This window comes from Festucalex cinctus, chromosome 14 (assembly GCF_051991245.1).
Source record: "Festucalex cinctus isolate MCC-2025b chromosome 14, RoL_Fcin_1.0, whole genome shotgun sequence".
NCBI classification, from domain to species: domain Eukaryota; kingdom Metazoa; phylum Chordata; class Actinopteri; order Syngnathiformes; family Syngnathidae; genus Festucalex; species Festucalex cinctus.
In genome coordinates this window covers 12061195-12082722 of record NC_135424.1, presented here as the reverse complement: position 1 = coordinate 12082722, position 21528 = coordinate 12061195, and the positions used below count along the sequence as shown (strand labels likewise).

At 38.5% G+C, this 21528-nt stretch overlaps 1 protein-coding gene across 4 annotated transcripts in view; it reads right to left on the bottom strand.

The window, feature by feature from the left end:
* Positions 1-21528, bottom strand: part of rmdn2 (regulator of microtubule dynamics 2) — a 36946-nt gene that overhangs the window by 8899 nt on the left and 6519 nt on the right. For 2 of the 4 annotated variants that reach the window (XM_077494661.1, XM_077494657.1), the window contains exons 3-11: positions 17478-17658; positions 17303-17405; positions 15971-16031; positions 11132-11207; positions 9654-9731; positions 7454-7552; positions 6574-6627; positions 5678-5758; positions 3276-4955 (exon numbers count right to left, since the gene is read on the bottom strand). In XM_077494661.1, the coding sequence (XP_077350787.1) occupies positions 4869-4955; positions 5678-5758; positions 6574-6627; positions 7454-7552; positions 9654-9731; positions 11132-11207; positions 15971-16031; positions 17303-17405; positions 17478-17658 (820 nt within the window). In that variant the 3' untranslated portion in view covers positions 3276-4868. Of the gene's footprint in view, positions 1-3275; positions 4956-5677; positions 5759-6573; positions 6628-7453; positions 7553-9653; positions 9732-11131; positions 11208-15970; positions 16032-17302; positions 17406-17477; positions 17659-21528 lie in introns of those variants that run through there. The other 2 variants (XM_077494659.1, XM_077494660.1) reach the window with 2 other exon arrangements.

Below are 21528 nucleotides of genomic sequence, written 5' to 3'. Positions count from 1 at the left end.
TATCTGTATCTGTTCAACCATCTAAATTATCTGTAGCTGTATTTGGAGGGGGCGTGGCCTAAACCGGAAGTGGGCATGGCCTAAATCGGAAACTATTGCCAAAACACATTCAAATCAGTGCTTTTGATCACAAAAGTAAGAACTATTTTTCCAACAAGTTTTTTTTTTTTTTTAAATATAATGTATGTGAATGAATATTTACTGAACAGTCTGAGATTTGAGATTCAGTGTTTTTGATCACAATAATAAAGGAACTATTTCCACAAAGTTTTGGATGGATAATTTCTACAGAAAATGAAAGAGTCCCACCTTACAGAGGTCTTTTTTTGTTTTTTTTTGGAGGACCTCCATCACCAGGCGTAACAATGGTTTCAATGGAGGCAAATGGTTGCTACCACACTGTGTACATGCGTGTTTAATTAGCTCGTTTCGCTCGTTAAAAGCACAGTCTACCCACGTATACAAATTCAATAACTAACTTTGACAAACATATGAAACAAAATATGAGTGAGCGGAAGAAAATGAAGGTGAGGGGGAAATGGGCAGAACGGGGGATGTGCGTGACTTAACTGTCCATCACGTCGCGGAGAAAAGAGAGAGAGAGAGAGAGAGAGAGAGAGAAAGCAGCCGCCTGCAGCAATGAGAGAGGAGCGCTGGAGCGTCGGATATGGACAATAAGGAATTATATCCGGGTTATGTTCGTATCTGGAAAAAATGAATTATCCATACCGGATACTCGTGTCGTACGGATATCCGGCTCATCCCTAGCAGATACGATGATGTCATCAACATGCGCTATGCGATGACATCAACATCCATTATGGCGGTAAGACGGTAGAGTCAAAATCTTTACCGTCTCTTCAGCAAATTGTATATTGAATATACTATTTATATCACCCAGCCCCAGTTCCAAAAATCTTCAGAAAACTCTGCATCATTCCTTCCTTAGCACGAACAGCAACTTCTTTGGCTGGCCATGGCGAGAATTGTTCTGAGTGGAGCCTGTCCTGTTAAACCACTGGATGGTCTTGGCTATTGTAGCTCAGTTTCAGGGTGTTGACAATGCTCTTATAGTGTAAGCCATCTTTATGTGGAGCAGTGGTTCTTAATCTGGGCTCGATCAAAACCCAGGTATCCGGCGGAGGTTAAAATGCACAACCGACCTGCACGGTTCGTAATGATACACCACGTTTGGCCATCATTGGCTGCAGGTGTTCATGCTACATTGCTTGACCTATCTGTGCTGCAGGAAATTTGGTGCGCCCAGTAGTCGACTTGTGTCTGTTGTGATGGTACGTCGTGTGATTTGTTAATTATTGGAGTCCCTATATACTATGTTGAGCCAAAAAAAAAAAAAAGTGGCTGAATATGTGCAATATGAATTCACATGTATAACGTATGGTGTTCCACAGGGTTCAATTCCGTTGCCGCTGCTTCCCCTGGGATCCATCTTAAGAAAACAACGATGGAGAGCAGCAGTTATTTTTTTCCCCTGATCTGTGCTAATAACTGTGCTTAATTTGGATATTTTCACTTTGGGGTGTACTCACTTTTGTTGCCATGGTTTTAGCCATTTACATTTACAGTAGCAGCCAAGTGGGATATTAAAAGTGTCTAGTTTTGAACTGCTTAAGTCTCATGGTCCTGCATGCATTTGCGATTTCTATTTTAGTACACGTGTGGTCCACAAATCAGTGTGCACTTCTCACCTTCATCACCATCCAGATCAGGTAAGCACAAATTGATGTTTGGGGGATGCTTTTCCCTGCACAGCTGTTATCTCACACCGCCAGAACATCCTGTACTTGATCAGCTTGAGACATGCGGCGTATAACAAAGTGTGATAAAAGTACAGTAGATGATTACTGATAACGTTGTCAACTGCCATGTTCAAGATGAGGACTTCACGGTGACCCAATTGTGACAGGTTGCAACCTATATTGTTAATAATGGAAACACCAAGTTTAGTTGTTGTAATATGCAGCATTGCCAGCTCATATGTGAAGTCCCTCATACTGTGTCGGACGTGCATAAGCCTGCTGAGAAAAGATTAAACATTGCACAAAGAAGTGCAAGATGTCATTAAGCTTTGTACTGTCAATACTGCATTAACAAGATTAGCAAGAACCTCCACATTTAATCTGGAGTATTCACAACAAGCTGCTGAAGTTTGTATAATTTCAACACCATTTTGCTTTAGCACGTAAATCTGAATGGACATTAGACACGTCCAATTCAAAGAGGAGTTTGCATGCTCTTATGTAGCAATGAATCACGTGTTCGTGCACAAATGCAACTCTTACTTTATCATTTAAAAGCAGCAAGGTTCTTGACAAATTCTCTAAAAATACCAGAATTTCCCCTTGAGGGATTATATGTGGTAAAAATTAAAAAATGCTGCGAGAACACGCAGGTAGATTACTGCTTGTGCTTAGAACATGAGTCACACACATTTTTTTTTGTTTTTTTAATTATAGTTGACTTACTATTGTGGCGCTAGGATGCAGCTGTTTCCCTCTCTTTCAATAAGTTCCATTTCTGATACTATGGTCATCACGTAATCAAAATAAACCAAGCAACTCTCCAATCATTTCTCATTCACCATTGTGCTTACATCTTCACTGTGAGGACGTTAACATTTCCACAGTTGACAGGTACTTGCTCGAGTCGCATCCTCATTGAAACTGTGCCATTACATCAGCTGATACATAAGGAGGAAAACAAACTGAAACTGAAGTGCAATCATGTTGTGTTTGGCCACACAAGACAGAAAGCACACATGAGAATGAGGTGATTTCAAATAATTAAAAGAATTGTCTGGTCCTTCCTCAGGAATTTGAGCTCGAGGAGACAGAACACCGGTAAAATGTGACGTGCTATTATGCAACCAAAGGTTCATTCCTCAAGGCCTGCATGTACCAAAATCAAGATTTAGAGGCAATCACACCCGCAGATCGACTCTGTCTGAGGACACGTTTCTTAGAATTCTGCAGCCCTCTTCAGTGACGCACGCAGGAGGAAGAAGAGGAAGACAACATTTCAAAACAGTATCCTTCCTACATGTCATTTAAATTCATTTGGGAGGTAAATGTAGTTCAAGCATGAACAAAGATGTTGAAACAAGACTGAACCTGCGAGCTATTTGGTTGAATCAGATATGGGAAAAATGTCAATATTCTCCTGGCAAAAAAAGTACATGCCTTGAAAAGAAGTTTATAATAAAAATCATTACATAATTCGTTAAGGTCCAACAAAAGCACACAAGAGGACTGCAATACTATTATTGATTTGCAGATTTAATTACAGATACCATCCATGCTTCAGTTCACACAAGTCTATACAGTAAAAGCCTCGATGAAGTTTATCTGCGTCCTTATAACAAATATCAGAATTCCTTTCAATAGAACAAAATCACACACATGCAACATCACCTTGCCAATATACTTATGTAATGTAACAAATAAGATTTTTTTTTTTCCCAAAAAAGATTAAAAATACATAAAACAAACATAAAGAATGAAATAAATACATCTCTGGCCCTTAGAGTGCAGTTGTTAAAAGCAATTAGGAATGGATAAAACAGTTAAAAAAAAAAATTAAACCCCAACCCTCATAATTTAACAATTCACCAAAAATTACATTCCGTATTTTATGAATCACACATCCAAAGTTTGGACTACAAAATTTTACAAAACCTACTTCTAAATGGCTCTATTTAACTGCAGAGAACACACACACACACAAAAAAAAACGCATTCCACACCACTTTGTGAATTCATATTACACCTAAGAGTGAATTTAAGTGGAGTTCGGTTGCCTTTTAACAATAAATGTGCAAGATTAGTCTGTGTTGAAACCCCAAAGTTCGATTCAAGAATTTGCTGAAATATACAGGATATAAAAATGTCTATTCAATGCTCTATTCGGGAATAATGTGCTAAAAGTTGAACTGAAGCCGATTAATGACATCAGCAATATTTTGCGCCATAAAATGATTTCGCTAAAAGACAGTATAACACACCCATATTAAATAAATAAAAACAAATGATTAATTAAAAATACAACTCACCATTAAGCTGAATGTAGTGTTTGTCTAAGTGTTGTCTTTGTTTTTCTCTTCCAAAGTAGCCAGGCTCCAAAAAATTAAGTATTTTTCTATTTCTATTTCACTTGTGCTTTAATTGTATTTGAGGATGAAGACTTGCAAATTTTGCAAGTGACCGTGCTTCAGGTATCATTTTTGGTCAACATGTTTGTAGTGTAGTACGGCAGATTGTGACAAACTCACTTGATAAATAAATGGTCGTGAGAGCGACAACATGCCATCACTGACACAGGAGGTGTGCCATTGGCAGGGAGGCCAGTGACGAATGTCATCCATTTTACTCTGAACATATGCCAGAGTCAACAATGTCAATCAATAGGCCTCATTACCGTTCACAAAACAACTGCGTGTGATAATTGCATATTGGCGCTACTTCATTATGTCGGGCAGGTGCAACCAGGTGCGTGCAGGAAAATAGAGCCACTCATCAGCAGAACTGGGCAACAAATGGTCACTGTCACTGACTCTGTCATTGTCTGAGCTGCTTTTCTTGATGATGTTACTGACAAACAGGACGGAACAGTCGGTAGCAACAAGGATTTCTTTCCCATTGAAGCTTTGTATTATTGACACAATCTGAAGGAGACAGAGCCCCAGCTTTCGTGATGACCACCAGGGCCCAGCCACACCAACCTTAACGATAAACTGACTATATTCCTGCAGATTCAACATTGACACTATCAACCAATTTGCTTCCAGTGATGATGAAAGTCAACAACTTGCCTCTCACTGGGAGAATTCTGATGGTCTATAGCAGCAGAAGCTACAGGTCCAATTCCAATTCATCTTCAGGTTCTAACATTCCAAGTTCCGGGAAGAGAAGGTCAAGCTCTTTCTGTGCGTCTTCATCCTATTAACGGAGCATTTATATTAGTGTACACACCATTGCCGCTTTTCCAGAGCTAAAGCACAATAAGATTAGATAACATTAGCATATGTGTTTATATTTGCCATTATATCAGATTTGTAACTTATATTTATTTTGTGTGCGGTAGTGCAGTGTTTTGAATATTTGGTCAGGTACATTTAGTGTCCAAGACCTGACCAGGTTTCAGAAAACTTACTTAAGTCTTTGACCGCCAAAAACGTTTAATAACGATTAGTAAAATCACAATCTATGCTGCCATAAACGTTAAATGACGTCAACTACATTTTTTATTTTTATTTTTTTAAATCAATGGGCAGTGCAACGTCTAAGTGCAGTGCTGCCTGATCAATGGGTTGTGGAATCAAAAACAGTCACTCACTATGGCCAGCAGATGGCAGCATTGTCTCTCTTTTCAATGGGCTGCTGGTGTATGAAATTACAATGAAACATGACGAAATCTGATTAAATAGAACGTTTCCAAGGATGACGTTAATGATCAAAGCCTTTGTCATATTATTATTATTATTTCTTTTATATAACGTGCGGCAATAAGAGTTAATAGCATAAGACGGGCCACATCTGTGTAGAGCTGGTGTGCTACCATGCAGGGGCACAGGGTCAAGAAAGTACTCTTTTTTTTTTTTTTTTTTTTTTTTTTTTCCTCTCTTTTATTTTTTTTTCTCCTTCAATGTGACAATTCCTACCTCTTTTGAAACAGACTGCATTGCTGTAGCAGCTTCACACATCTCCCTCGCCTTCTTCATGTACCCAAGGTCTCGGTAGCACTGTCACACAGAAGGAGAGACCATTATGAATCCTAATATAGGATATAAAAAATAAAAAATAAAAATTTGATGATACAAATATGAGATACAATTGCACTCTAATCTAGCCAGATCCCATACAAGATCTCCATTCAAAATTTCGCCTTCACAAATATATTAAGTCTCAATTTTTTGATTGACACTGTCAGAGGTATCAATTTTGCAGTGGTGCATATTGAATGACGTTTCTAATATTTTGTCCCTTTCATGTCACTAAATAAAGTAACCAAAATATTTGGAACACCTGTAGAAAATAAAGAAATGATCCACTTTTTTGTGCAGATTGAGGAATTTTCACTTTTTGAGTCACAATGATGCGAATAGAACAATTTTGTCATTATCCTGTAACAATTTACATTATTTTCAATCTACCAGGAAGTAGCCTGTTTAACTAACAACCGGACAGACAGACACAGCCAACCAACTTTGAGACATCATCATGATGAACCTTTTGTAATTTTTAGGTTATCAATGTTATTTAGCCACACTTTATGTTAAAAAATAGTCGCATACAGTCCACTCCAAAATATTGGAACGGCAAAATCAGTTGATTTGTTTCTGCTGTATTCTGAAGACATTTGGGTGGATTTATGATGTAACTTATGATGGTCATAGCAGAATGAATTACAAAGTCTCATATTTATCTTTTGACCTGGATCCCACATGTTTTCAGTACACAACAAAAACAAAGGAATTGACCTGGCTGTTCCAATACTTTTGGAGGGGACCTTTAAACATTAAAAATATGTTCAAAAGGAGCCTATATGATAACAGACCTTAGCAAGAAATACATAGTTGAGTTTGGAATATCTTGGCTGGATATCTTCAACCTACAACAGAGAAACATGTTCAGGTTAGCTTTCAGATGGAAATGTGTTGATTTCCGCAGGCCTTTGCTCTTCCTCGCTAAACAAAAAAAAACCTTTTGGCAGCTTTGCCTCCATGTCGTGGGCAACATGTTATAACAGGGAGCGAGAAATTGATGGGTACAGATACACAAAACTCAAGGAAGAGGCACGCACATTTATATTAGCCAGAAGCAAAATTCATGTCTCTACTATATAAACAATCAAAATGTGAGAACACACATTAAGCCTCTCTAAACACACCAAGGGTTTGGCTTCTGAGAATTTGGCACAGGAGAGGTTTGGGAGGAATTTGAAATGGAGCGTTTGTCAAATGGGACATGGGAGCATGCCTTCATTTAATAGTGACTTTGTTTTCTTAGTTTTTGCATGAGCCGTGCAGCTGCGCAACTTATGTCAGTCGACTCTTTGCAGCCAGCTCGCCGTGTCTGAATTGGAGTTGGTTAAGTCCGGGGGTGTGTCATCTGGCAGGTGGAGGGTGGGGCAGTCTGGTCGTCAGGGCCACACACGCAGTCTGCTGAGCGACACCAGTACTCAAACCAGTTCAGGGTGACCCCAATTAATAACCCAATGCTGGGGTGACCTACCTTTTTTGCCCCAACATGTACGTTTCAACGTATATACATCGGTGATCGAACCCACGGTGTATGGTTTGGTTGCATAGAGCGCTCCCAGTGAGCTAAAAGGCTTAGAAGCCAAAAGTGGAGTGCTTTGAATATTTTCTTTTTGGCATTGTGCATTAACCAAATGAATATGGCCAAGTACTAATTGTTATGAAGAAAAGCAGAACCTTCAGAAAATTCTTCAGTGCGTCTTCAACAGTGGCACTGGGAGGTTCTCCAAATAATGCGGCAGCGACTTTCCTCTCAAGCCAAGACAACTGGGCGACCTGCAAAAGGGACACCAGACTGTAATAAGATTCATCCTATTTCTTGACAAAATCATGCTAGGCTAAGATAGCTATGATGTTCAAACAGCGTAAGGTTAAACAATATATTTTTAGTTTATGTATTGTAGTTAATCTAAGGGGAAATGTAAATCTACACTGTGCATTGTGCACAAACCTGATTCCTTAAAATAGTACTTTGAACTTCCGGGTGTTAATGGTTCAGCAGTTGTGAATTTTCCTCACTTATTTTTCTTTGGAACCTATTCTCTGTTCTAAGCTTAAAAAAAAACCAAAAAAAAAACATGACTACTTTTCTATTTTTGCTCAGACTAAGCAATAAAAGTACAGCGTTTGGAGCCATTTTGTGAAATGTTGGTGGTTGATGGTCGTTAAATGCATCTTTTTAACAGTCAAAATGAAACTGAAATGCCGTTTTTACTTCTCTCCCGATGCAGCTAATAATAGTCAGTGTAATCTACTTTGCCATTACAATTTGTGTATAAAAGACAGAAATATTGTAGGACTGGTGTTACAAAATATACAAATTCTTTGTCAGGGGCAACAGCCAATGAACCGGTGAGTTGTGAAGAGACCAGTGAGACGACTTCCTACAAGTTGAAGGTCAAACGGCAGATCCTCTAGTACAGGGGTGGCAAACTGCGGACCTCGAGGGCCGGAGTCCTGCAGGTTTTATAGATTTCCCTAATCGAAGTGCAGCTGATTCCAATTAATGGGCTAGTTATCAGGCTTCAGCAGAGCTTGCTGAGGAGCTGATCATGAATCAGCTGTGTTGAAGAAGGGAAATATCCAAAACCTGCAGGAATGCGGCCCTCGAGGACCGGATCTCGCCACTCCTGCTCTAGTACAATAAAGTTAGAAGTCCTACTGAGTTAGTTTTGCAGCAATGAGCATTAGAATATAGCCAGGTTTCACAATTATTGACAAATCTAATTAGAACTGTGAGTATTTGAGTTTTTTGTAACATGGCCCTGGTTGATCTCCTTTGTTTGCTGCCACCTGCTGCCCGTTTGTGTAATAACTACCATTTCTTCAACCCTTCTTTGCAATTGAGAGGCTGCATCAAAGCTTTCTGTATGCTCTAGCATAAAAAAAAAACAAAAAAAAAAACAAAAAAAAAACACTTAAAACATTTTAAATAGAACGTATTTATACGTTTTTGGGAGCATATGAGTTAAATTGTAATTTGTGTATTTTTGCCAAAAACTCGATGTGGTGCATAGTAACGCAATGTACTGTTTATCAATTGCAGGAGCAGTGAGGGACTGGTTTTTGAGCACATATCTCCAATCAACTATCAATAAAATCAAAGACTTATAAAGCTTAGTGCAATAGAGGCTTGGGATTATTTTGGTGGTTAATGCACTGGCACCTCCCTACCTGCATGCTCTTGTTTTTTAATTATTCATTTAATTTGTTGTCAGATGATGATAATGGCCAGAAGTCTGCTTCACAGCATTCATCTGAGTACCGTCTAATTGCAGGTGTAGTATTGCCATGGCGTCATGGCGGAAGCCTTCAAACAGAGGCACTTGCCGAGTGCAAACAGTCGATCATTGTGGGACATGCAAACACGACAGCGAGCCTATAAAACGCAGACTGTGAAAACATCAGGTGTTAGCGCACTGCTCCTGACTCCTCGCGTGATTAGTAAATGTGAGTTTTGTTGACTTTAATGACAGTGATCTCCCTAATAACTTATTTCCTTCCTGACAGCTCGGCTGACATTTTGACTGCGGCAACTCGAGAAAAATAACTCCAAAAATATATGAGTCATGCAATGCTCCAAATAAACTGCTAGTAGCTGAATGACTGGCTGACCAGACATTGTGAAAACAATCGGGAGCTGCATCAACAAAATGTTCAACTGAAAAGATGTTGGAGCTTATAATCTGATTTAAAGCTAACAATGTCCTGTCGTCCTCTCCTGAACATCCTCACGGGGAAAACAAACCTCAAGGAAAACCCAAACTGTGGCGGTGATTATGGGGAATCAGTGGGCGTGTTTGCAAAGGGAGACGAGAGGTGGGGTCGGCTTTCATGGATGTGTGCAGAGATGCGAGAGATAATGAGTGTCACACACAGCATAGCACCAGCGGCCCAGCAGGTAGTAGGACAGGGGGTCTTGAGGCTTCAGCTCGATGGCTTTATCCAGATGATCCTGAGGCAGGAAAGAGCAAACCAGACAGACAGGGAACATTTTTACTGCTGATTCGTGACACGACAGCTATTTCCATCGCCTTCTGTTCGGACCTGATCTGTCCTGCTTCACCAAGCCACAACTATTTCACAAACATCTCTCACACACGCGATCGTGGAAAGCAGCCGCACACTTCAAGCTCTCACTCACCCCACCCTCCCGCTTTTCCATTCGTCTTCTCTATCACTTTTTTTCCCACATATTTCTCTCCTTTTGCTCACCTGTCAAATACCTTTTCAGGTAAACTGTGGTTTGGGGAGGCCGCTAATAGAAGATACAAGGTTAGACGACGCCGTTATTACACATACATGTATGCTTATGCGAAACTTAAGGATGTGGGAGTGGTTCACGGGCTTAAGCGAGTAGCTGTTCACATTATTTCATCGACGAGACTTCATACATGACATGCACGCACGGACGTTTTTTTTTTTGAGACTGATACCAGTACGAGTACTCAACTCTTGAGTTGCCGCCAATACTGTTACTAAGTACTGATGTCACATGTATTGTTTGATACATGAAATTAAAAGCAATTTCCTATACTTATAATTCCTAATTTCTAGTTTCTAATCGTAAAACGGTCACAAAAGGGTGGCATTGGCCGCTTTCATGAGTACCGATACCTTGAAATATATGGAGGACCAAAACAGCCAAAATTCAAAATAAATAAATGACTAAATAAATAAATAAACAAATGACTAAAAGTGAAAATAAAAAGGGATATGAAAAAATATATAATTCAAAAATTAATCCAAAAGAAAGTAAAAACAACAAAATATAAATATACCCCTAAATAAATAAATAATGACTATCGTGTCCACTGTCAACACAATTTGCGACTTGAGTTGCGAGATAATAAGTCAAGGATAGATAGTCGTCTATTGCTGGAGATCTCCGATGCAAGCTGGCGAGACTTCCTTGTTCGCCTAGCTACTCACTCGACCAATAACGGACGCAACGGCAGAGCCCAACCCAAGACACGCTTAGGACCGCCCCTTCTTTTGAATAACATTTCGACCAGTGCAGCACGAAATAAATAAATGTGAGAAGAGAGCATTTTTATTTACTGATTTATATTTAATTCTATTTACATATTTATTTATGTATATTTCTTTCCAATATTTTGACGGCAACCGTATTTTTTCCATATAACTTTATTGAACAATTGTAAACGGATAATTTCCAGCCATTACTGTATCGTGACATCATCGGTAGGAAACCCCAATACAATCTGGTAGTATACATTTTTGTGAATCAATTTTTTCTCATCTGAAACATGCCTTGTCTCAATAAAGGTTGAGAAACGCTGCCATTTCAATGAAATACAGAACAGGAAAATGACTACAACAACGTCAACTTACCTTAAAAATGTAGCCATTCTTGATCTTGTTCTGCACGGTGTCATATTCAGCCATAATTCCACACATGATGGCATACCTGAAAAATACCACCATGGCAGTTATTCTAGTACTGAATTAAAATACATTTCTGAAACACGCTTGGTCAACTTACAGTTGTGACCAACAGGTAAGTCACTAAATGTTGCTGTTTCATTGAAAAATAGGCACACAAATAATTATTATTTTTCCAAGCAAGTTCTTAGGTGTTATAGGTAGTCCTCAACTTACAAACACAATGGGTTCCGATAGGCTGTTCATAAGTCAATGTACATTAAGAAGAAGAAAAAAAAAAAAAAAAGGTAAATTGACTGCTTGTTGCTGTTTGTGCTATGCTATGCTATGTATACTGCTTTACAAAGTATCACATTCACCCATTCATATAAACGTTCATGCACCTTACTAATTAAATAAAAATATAAAAAAATAAATACATTAATAATAAAATAAAATAAATAAAACAATGTGGGACAATACCAAGTACGGCACAGCCAGGCCATGATAATACTCTGGCGTGATGGCGTAACATAGCTGTTCAACTGTCAACCAAGATAGCAAGCAGCCAACAAAACCACAGGTCACCAGTCTGACTAGTAAAACTATTTTATTTTTTTCTGTCAGAGGAGGAACCCCCTCCTGTTCTCAACATCACTGTGGCGTCACCCTAGCGATCAAACGCACGCGAGACATGTGGCGTGTAGCATTAGCCTTTACTTGTTCAGCCATAGTAAATAAAGTTTACTTAAATAAACTTTACTACCAGGGGAGCAAAAGAGAGTGAAAGAGAGAAAAAACAAGACAGACAGAGAGGGACAGAGAGCGAGAGATGCTAGTATGGCGTGCTGCTCAGCAGGGTTGTGGCAGAAAAGGGAACTACAGTACAGCACCATATTGTATGATGTAGTGCGCACTGAAAAATATGAACTTACGATCACAATGCGGCATTTTATGCTATTTACGGACATCAGCGTTTCTTCGTATCTGCAAATGTTCATACGTCGAATGTTGTAACAAGAGGAGTAACTGTACTCTCAAACAAAATCATTTACTTCATCTTTCCCCTCATCTTCACTATTTAACACACTGACTTTGACTATAGAGCAGGTTGTGGCGTTTTGGAATCTGTATGCCAGAATGAATGAAGCTGAGGGTTTGGAGAAGAGTAGAGGGAGCTGATCAATGTATTTTCACTGCAAGGCTGCTTTAATCCTGCTGGTACTCTGTCAAACACCACAGAGCCACATAAACACCTTTTATGTACCATGGCGGTGCTGATGGCAGTTGGAATCTGCCACTGCATGAGACTGTGTACTGGAATGTGCAAGGGGATTTATTTAACAGTGCATGTTTTGGCGGTGGGCTACTGTTTGAGCTAATCACTCAGTCTCCCAAATGAGATTAGGGAAAGGATACATATAATTACAATTACCAGAGTACAAATAAGAGAGAGTGCTTGAAAGCGCAAAGATATTGTTCATTTCATGCAAATCTGGAAAACAGATGGAAACAATCATGATGTGTTTTGGCAGTCTAGTTGTTCATCTGAATGAGTATCACGCTGTTGTCTGCATCATAATTGCTGTGTGATTCACTGGTTTGGAAAATGGATGATTAGTGAGCACCACCCTAGTTCAGCATAGAATGATACTTGTAGTCATAATTGATAGGTATATGAAAACACTGTGTTCCCATAGATAAGTAGCTTAGCGGTGACGCAAGTAAGGATTGCCAAACAGTTTTCAATCAGTTTTAACATCAACCTAACATTCAAAGTTTGACCTTAAATGCCTCAGTTACAGTAAGTAGTTGATAGCTATTGTAAACAACATGTCTTATAAACTCCTGGTTAAAAAAATCAAAGACAGCCTGTTCAAGACTCCATACACCAAGCAAACCTGCAGACTGACTGTGTATCTAGTCTACAATAACTTTGCTACAGAAGTTGGATTCTGGGAGGGCAGAGCCCAATCTTGCCATGGTGACACCAGCAAGGCAACAGAAGCTCATGCTTGAAATAAATGGTTGCAGCGGTCAAAGACACCCTCTCTGTGCCCTCTTCTGACTGGCCACAGGCTTCCCTGCTAATCCGCACAACTCTGTACAATCACAGAGGCCGCAAAGGCAGGGATCCACATGGCCTGAATTTGCATGGTGAGATAATTGAATACTTACAAAGGTGGCTTAAGAGTGCAAATGCATCACCCAGCTGTCAGCCTACTAAGAAGTCAATGTACAGTGCCTCAAAATAGTATTCGTACCTATTGGACATAATCACAATCATGACGCTAACGATGAAAATGATGTTCTTCGGATAACGGAAATCGCAAGTCCTTTATAATAGTAAATCGTTTCATTTTGTTTTCAGTGTTTTAAAAGCAGTTCTTTTTTCTTTCTTTTTTTGTGATCGAAAGGCACTGATTGACATATGCCGGTCACATATTTTTCCACGGAAATCGGACGATCATGATTGGTGGCCCATTGATCGGAGCGTCAGTAATATGTGCTTGTCAATCATTTTTATGGACAGGTTAGAGTTTTTCATTTCAAGAATAGGTGGTACATTAAGAATTATAGTTGAGGCAAGCGATTAGATGGCTCCATCAACACTAAAAATGAGTGTGTTGAATTTACATTAAAAACTATTTTGTGTAATTTTCATGTTCGTGAAACATGATTTTATCATGTGCAACCAATGCCCATGTTATATAATAAACAGCTATTATTTTTGATATAGTGTAAAGAAACTCAAAAGTACATCTGGATATATGTAAACTCAATTTCTTTTTAAAGCTTAGATTCAGGTCCAACAATGAGGTATTATGGACACTAATTTAATTTGTCAACACATGTAGTACAAATAAAATTGAATAAAATAAAGTGACTTGAGTGAATGAGTAATTATTTTGTGAATGGAACAATTTAGCTGCATATATTTATAGATCACAGACAGTAATTGGACACAAAAAAAGATGTGTACAACTGGTTTGACTAAACAGGGTTTGTACTTAACCCAACTGGATTTACAGAATGACGTTTCAAAGTAAACTTTTGGATGGCGTCCAGTAAAAAAAAAAAAGAAAAAAAAAAAGCTTGCTTTGTAATGTAAATGTAATGGCTGGAAAAAAAGGTGGGCAAAAAAGGTGTCATGGACTCACACCCACATGCCCCACTTTTTTGAAGATAACAATATTGCCAGATCCATTCAGAGTTAAAACAAATTTAAAAAAAAAATGAAGAAAGAAAAGAACAGCTGGCAAGGTAAAGGTTCCTTAATCCTGCCATACAGGGCAAGGAACGCTCCGTAGTAGTTTCAGTGTTGAAGCAGAAACTGAACGGCAGCTCTTCGAAGCGTCTGCCAAATTGTGACAGGCTGGGCGGCACATAGGAAAACATGTGACAAGTTTTCTCACGGCATCAGCACACTTTGTAAACAGTTACCTCAGACATAAACTTCCTCGTGACACGGCCTGGTACCGTTCCCAGTTCTTGCCTCTCCCCTTTACAATGTACTTTGTAACCACTGATCTTCGACGGCGTTTTTGCTCGGTTTAAGGATCTTGCAAATGCCATTAAGTGGGTGCAGGATTAAAAATTAAGCTTTGGAAAAGCTCTTTCTTTTAATTAACTAAACAAACACGGTGTTATATTCCTTAAGTGTTGTAGCACATGAGTGACCTAATGCTAATTATATCCTAACAAACATGACTGAAGTCAGTTTCGGTGTTTTCCACTAGAAAACTGTGCATTCAAATATGCATAAAATAATACACTCTAAGTAACACTAGATTTTAACTGGGGTAAAGTAACGAAAATTATACACCACATGCACTTTGGAGTGGACAGTAGAAAACTACTGCATATAAACAAACAACACCATACACCTTGCATAAAATGATTTCAGAGACTCGACTCAAGAACTGTCAGTTGGTCTTCACCAATACAGCTGTAGATTCCGTGTATGATCAGTAGTCAAGTTTTGACATGAGCATCATTTCAGGTGCGGAATGTACCAATGAGGCTTGCACAAATACCAACAGGATTTCTAATGCCATCAGGCCCATTCTGCCACACAGATTAAAAGCAAGGGGATTTCACAAGCAACTAGGGAGGCATACCAAGAAAAGAAAAAAAAGAAAAAAATAGCCCTCCTCCTTTTTGTCAATGTGTCCAAGTTGACAGTGAGAAACACGTCAAGTGTGCTAAATCAGAGAATGTAAATGGTTAAAGCAATGTGTAGAATGCGACATTAACAAGCAAAACTGAATTCGATACATCCGCTGCACAGGCAGAATTGTCAGAATTAAAATAGGTTCAACCAACACAAATCCATATACCGGTATATGAATACGGGAACTGAAATAACCCCCATCATAGAAGTACAGCAGCAATAAATGCCAGCTGGTCATCACTTCCTCATGTCAACCATGTCAGTTTATTGAGCAAAGTTAACCAGTTGGCATTCCCCAAACTTAAAATACTCTCAGGTGTGTGATTGGGTGATCTGAAAGTGAGAAGGACACCAACATTTGAACCATCGCTTGACTTCCTTATTATAAAAGTAGACACTTATCGTAAGCATTTGTATTGTCATTTGTATTATTTGAACAGCGAGTCGATGACATGTCATTAAGAAAAAGTACTTGTTCAAAAACGCAACCTTATAGGCTATCAAGCTGTCTTGTGTGAGTTGATGTTTTTGTTTACATTTATTTTTTCTTTTATAGGTCCATGTTATTTATGGAAGGGGTAACAGCTTGGAGAATAGACAATAGAACACTCGAAGAAATAATTAATTTAACATACCACTGGTGACTTTCAGCACATTTTGGGTTCAGTGCCACTGCATCCTCACCAACCTTCTTTCCTGAGAGAGAAATGTTGAAAAAAATAAAAATAAACATAATGATAATGTACCTGTCCGTTTTCTATACCACTTATCCTCACTTGGTGTGCTTTTGTTCCCCCCCCCCCTTTCTTCACATGTTGACATAGTTGACATGCCTCCAAAACCATAGATTTAGTTAACCTTATTAAAGGGGATGTGGACATGCCAAAAACGCATTAAACAGATTCAGGAGTGGATTAGGTCTTATTCCAATTCCGAGGATTTACATTATTTGTCAACAAGATTTGTTGAATAGTTTATTTTCCTGGCTCGATATAATCATTAACTTCATTATTATTTAGGTTCACTGACATATGTTAGCCTCATGATATTGTTTTCCCTCAATTTGAAAGAATGCATTCGTTTCCAGGAAAAGACTCAGAAGAGATTCAGCCCGACCTACTTCTTGCTGAATTAAATGTTTTAATTGGATGTGTTATATTGTTTTTTGTTTTAGTGCCAAATACATCAGTAAGCGTGCGGAATTTCAACAGGGTATAAAGTGAGCGTGCAATCAATCGCCTTTTATTATCAGCTAGTGCCAATTACAGGATTTGTAGTCAAGTCTGAATTGTGGCATTTGAGTGGTTGAACAGTGGGTTGGATTTGTGTTGTTTTGTTTTTCTAACATTCCACAACAGTACCATTGAAGTATTTGTGTCACTAAGGAAGAGTGCATCAGAGAGTACATCACCAGAAGCAGCTAAATGTAGGAACATGTTACGTCTAACTTAGGGACAAAGTGTACAGAACATTCTGCCTAAGCGGCTCGAAGTCAGAATGGGGGTCAAATAGGACCACGCACTTCCTAACCAGATACAGGTGCATGGGAAAAAAAATAAAATTAAAAAAAAAATTAAAGTTAAAATTAGTTAGTGAACCGATGTACATTATACTATTACTATATTAATATCTTTTATTTTTATAATACCAGTATATTTCTCAGTGCATGTATAAAAGGGCCCAAAACGTCAAACAAACAAAAAATAACCACATACTGTGATTTTCTTTCTTTTTTTTTCCCCAGTGCAAACTGCAAAACCATTCAAGGATGGCACAAAACTGCTGAACAGCAAACCAACATAAGTGCAAGAATTCTTTTTGTGCATCCACCCCAACCACTGAAATGCACCGGGATATTTTCTTTTGTAAACCCCAAAAAAATCTTCAGAAGATGCTGATAAACCTCCCAGTCAAATTTTTGATGAAAAAGGTGGGTTTGCAGTAAGACAATCTAAGTTTAAGATTACCAGTTTCTGCATGAGTCTTCTTTTCTTCAAGCGTGGCACTTATGTCATGAACGTCGCAATGTGCTCTGATTAGACGCCAAAGAAATGTTGAATTCTGTCCAAACTAGAAACATGAATATTAAGTGAGTGAAAACCAAAATTGATACAAAGGCCATTTCAAGCTATTTTAACAAACCTCTTCTCGTTGCGTTGTTAGGATGCTCAGACTTTCTCTTTTGTCAGCATCTGTGCCCTGATGCATAGAGTCAATCCTCTCAAGTAAGCAAGTTAAGTTGTCTAGTGTCTCCTGCCTTTCATCCCACTCTTCATCATCACTTTGATCCTCTTCATCAGAGTCTGTTAGTGCAGTGATATACCTGGAACAACAAATATAGACGACAAATATCTTCATTTCATTGTCACTGCATGCGATTACTAAGTGTGTCGGTAGTATTAGCGTTATAACAAAAACAGAACAAGGCAAACATTTTGTTTTTCGGATCAGCAAACCAAAAATGGCAGGCGTCCATAATAAGGAATGGAAAACGCTTGGTTGCTGTGACACTTGTATTGTAGTGGTTCATGTTTCTGCCTTTCAAGCAGATGGTACACATTTGATAACAAAATTGCCTGTTCATGTACAAAATTATTTAAAGTGCTTTAACATAAAACATTAAAAGCACTACAGAAAGAGAAACAAAATATTATTCAGAAATCACAAGAAAATAAATAAATGTATCTAAAATAATTAGATTAAATTAAGATGATTAAAACAGATAAAAAGATAAAAATGGGTGGGTTACATCAGGAAGGGCTTCGAGTGTAAAAATAGTGCCAAACAAACCAGATAAGTGACATTTTCTATACTACATAGGTACTCCGTATTCCAGAACATTTTTTCAGTGCTGTATATGTCGTGTTGGTGTGTTGCAGGGCTGGACTGGCCATCTGGCATACAGGGCAGATGCCCGGTGGGCCGGTGTCCTTAGGGGCTGATGTGTTGCTATTCAATTATTTTACTCCAATATCGAGATCAAAGTGAACCAATAAATATCAGTGGGAGAAGCTATGGTAGCCAAGGGCAGGAATCAGGCTGGGTCGGCGGGCCTATAAGTCAAAAAAATGCCACGACCGATTATTTGTGCCAGTCCAGTCCTGGTGTGTTGTGTAGTTTGTCACAAAATATTCTAGGTTTCAGACACAAGAAAGCTTCAGTAATCACGCTTTCTAGGCATGGCAGGGTAATATGATCTGTTAACAGCAGCTAAATAAATCACAAAACATGTCTCAAACATTTTGTTGGTCAATTGCTCACAGAATGTCAAAACACAATGTCACAATGTCAACAATATAACATTTGTTTACAAGATTGTTTTCAATATGGGTAGATGTCCTTTTTGATATTTTACATGTATACCTTAGGGCTTCTGTACAAAGACAGAGAGGCTTGTTTGAGGCACGCAACACTCGTATTAGATGTTTTATAGAAGCCTTTCAACTATGGTGAGTACACTAGTTACACCTAGAAAGCAGTAATCAAGTGCAATTCTTTATCAATAGTAGAGCTAGACATGAGGGGGGGAGAGAAGTGCTATTAAGCTCCATGTGCGTCAATGGTGGTTAAGGGAATGTTTTGGGTTATTGGCCACGGTTCTCGAGCGGCGTGTCATAGCGGGCTGCAGACGTAAACATCAGTGACCCAACAGGTGCTTTGCGCCGCAGGCTCCATCCACAACACACACCTTCCACCCTTAGTGCTATGATTACAAGCATAATTTGAGGACATTTGAGTTCCACAGATTTGAACCATAATTAACTAAGTCAACAACATCAATTAAGTCACAATGGTGTGACGACAAACTATTAAATGCAACTGTATGACCAGAATATACTAACTGTATGAAAGTGTATCTATAAACCCAGGTACCTCTGAAAAATGTTGTACATGGCAGTGGTTCTTAACCTGGGTTCAATTGAACCCCAGGGAATTGGTGAGTCAGTCTCAAGGGTTTGGCCTAGGTATGATCTTTATTTTTTTTAATCCCTTCATCATAGAAACTATGTCGCGCAATAAAAGAAAGTGGTCGGACGAATTTGCAATATGAAGGGAATTCACGTGTATAACGGAACATTTGGTGTTCCACAGGGTTCAATACTGGGGCCTTTGCTGTTTTCATTGTATCTGCTGCCCCTGGGTTCCATCTAACGAAAAGAGTAGTGGTTGTGAGTTATCGACATTGTAATATAGAACAACGCCCGCAAAAAATAAGCGTTGACTTTAGCTATGGTAAAACATTTCATTGGACTTTTGGTCATTCATTCATTCTCCAATTAAATTATTGTGACAACAAATTTATGTGCTATATACAAACAGTATTTTTGTGTATGAGAACCATCATTATGCTTGCAAGCAAGGGAGTGTGAGCTTTTTGATAATTTCTTTGAAGAGTCATTAGAGAACTTACAGCAAGTCCTTTTTTGTTTGCCTATTATTTTCTTGAAGAGGACATTGTAGCCTACCTGTATTAAAAAATTAGGGATGGGAGAGTACCGTCGGGCAGATACTAGTACACATTTCACGCACGGTATCGGCACGCACGACGGATAGCAATACTGGTATTGGCTCCCACTCTTATGGACGTTTTTCGGTCAGCAACTTAAAGCTGAAATGGTTAATTTGAATTTATTGACAGGGGGGCACATAAGTCTTCAGTTGTACTCAACAATTGAATTAGCTTTGAAGTGTAGCCAGATCTTTGTATAATATATAGTATATCGTCACTGAATACTGCACTGCTATGAAATGAATGACAGAGAACGTGAAACAGGAAACGGGGAATATAGAGCAGCCTTCCAAAGTAAAAGCATGGATTTCAAAACAAGATATAGTTAAACATCACACATTAAACAGCTTGAGGAATTCATAACATGGTAGATATTACTAAGTTACACTATTGTAACACTATTGTATTGAATTGAATTCTTTGCACTTCACTGTATTCCTTATAATGAATGAAGTTGTACAATCACATATTTTGATTGGGACTTCTCTCTGAGCAAATTGAAAAAAATATAATTGATATTAATTTCAAGCAATTTGGGGATATAAATTTTTTTTTTTTTATTGTATGTATCATAAGTACTAATGTTATCAGCACTTGGTATTGTTATCGGTGAGTACTGAAGATTTGAGTATCGTATCGGTCTAGAGAAAGTGGTATCGAACATCCCTATTAAAAATGCTCTATAAAATATATGACCAATTTTATTTTCTGATCTCACATACATGTATAGTGCAATACTGCATACAGTATGTTTAAAAAAAAAAAGTCTTCTCCTAACCCACTTGAGTATCTGAGATCTATGTGACAAATCATTTTGCACAGGTGTTTCATTCTTGAATTTAGAAGCATTATCTGAAAATCAAGTCACCAATATCAATGAGTAATGACATTTTACTTTGAAAGCTTCTTTTTTTTTTTAGCTGGACAATGATTTGACCGTACTAGACATAACTGTGGTATTTCTTTGTTATTTATAGGCAGAGTAGTTTAAACAGATGCCTGACAAACTAAAATGAAATATTAAAATAAACCGCACATAAAATCCACGAGGCTGCTGATTGATTTATGGCTGGAGTTTCACTTTTGGCATTGCAATTCGCATGTGGAAACGAGCACAGTGCAAACCTCAACACAAGTAACGCACTCCAAAGTTATGGAGAGCTTTGGCGTTTGTTTGTCCACAGGATATGTACTCATTAGAAAAGCTACCGAGCACAGAGAACCCAATGGACATAGGCAAGCTTTCAAAAGAGCTTAGCAAAATCTCCTTGGTTACTCTGTACAAAAACAAACCTGAGTTACCATGTCTACATCAGCGGGCCTTTAAGCATGCAGCCTAGCTTATTCAACATGCAGCCACTTCCAAGGCCAATGAGAACCTTTCATCGGTAACAATCGTTGACAGATTCGACAGGGCCTATTTTGCTACAGATCAGTTGCTGAATCACAAAGATGAAAGATAACATCATTGGATTTTTAGTGAAGCTCCTCTCAGGGAAAAATAATGCTGAGTGAAACACAAAACGTCAATCTTGGTCGAGGCTGTAGGACGGAACTAAAGGTAATTGAGCAGGATGTGATCAAAATAATTTCATTTCAACTAGCATGTGCATTTAAGCACTGTAACATTTTGTTCACAGGAGGCAGAAGCTCATTTCGAAAGCCATGCATACTTGATGAAAA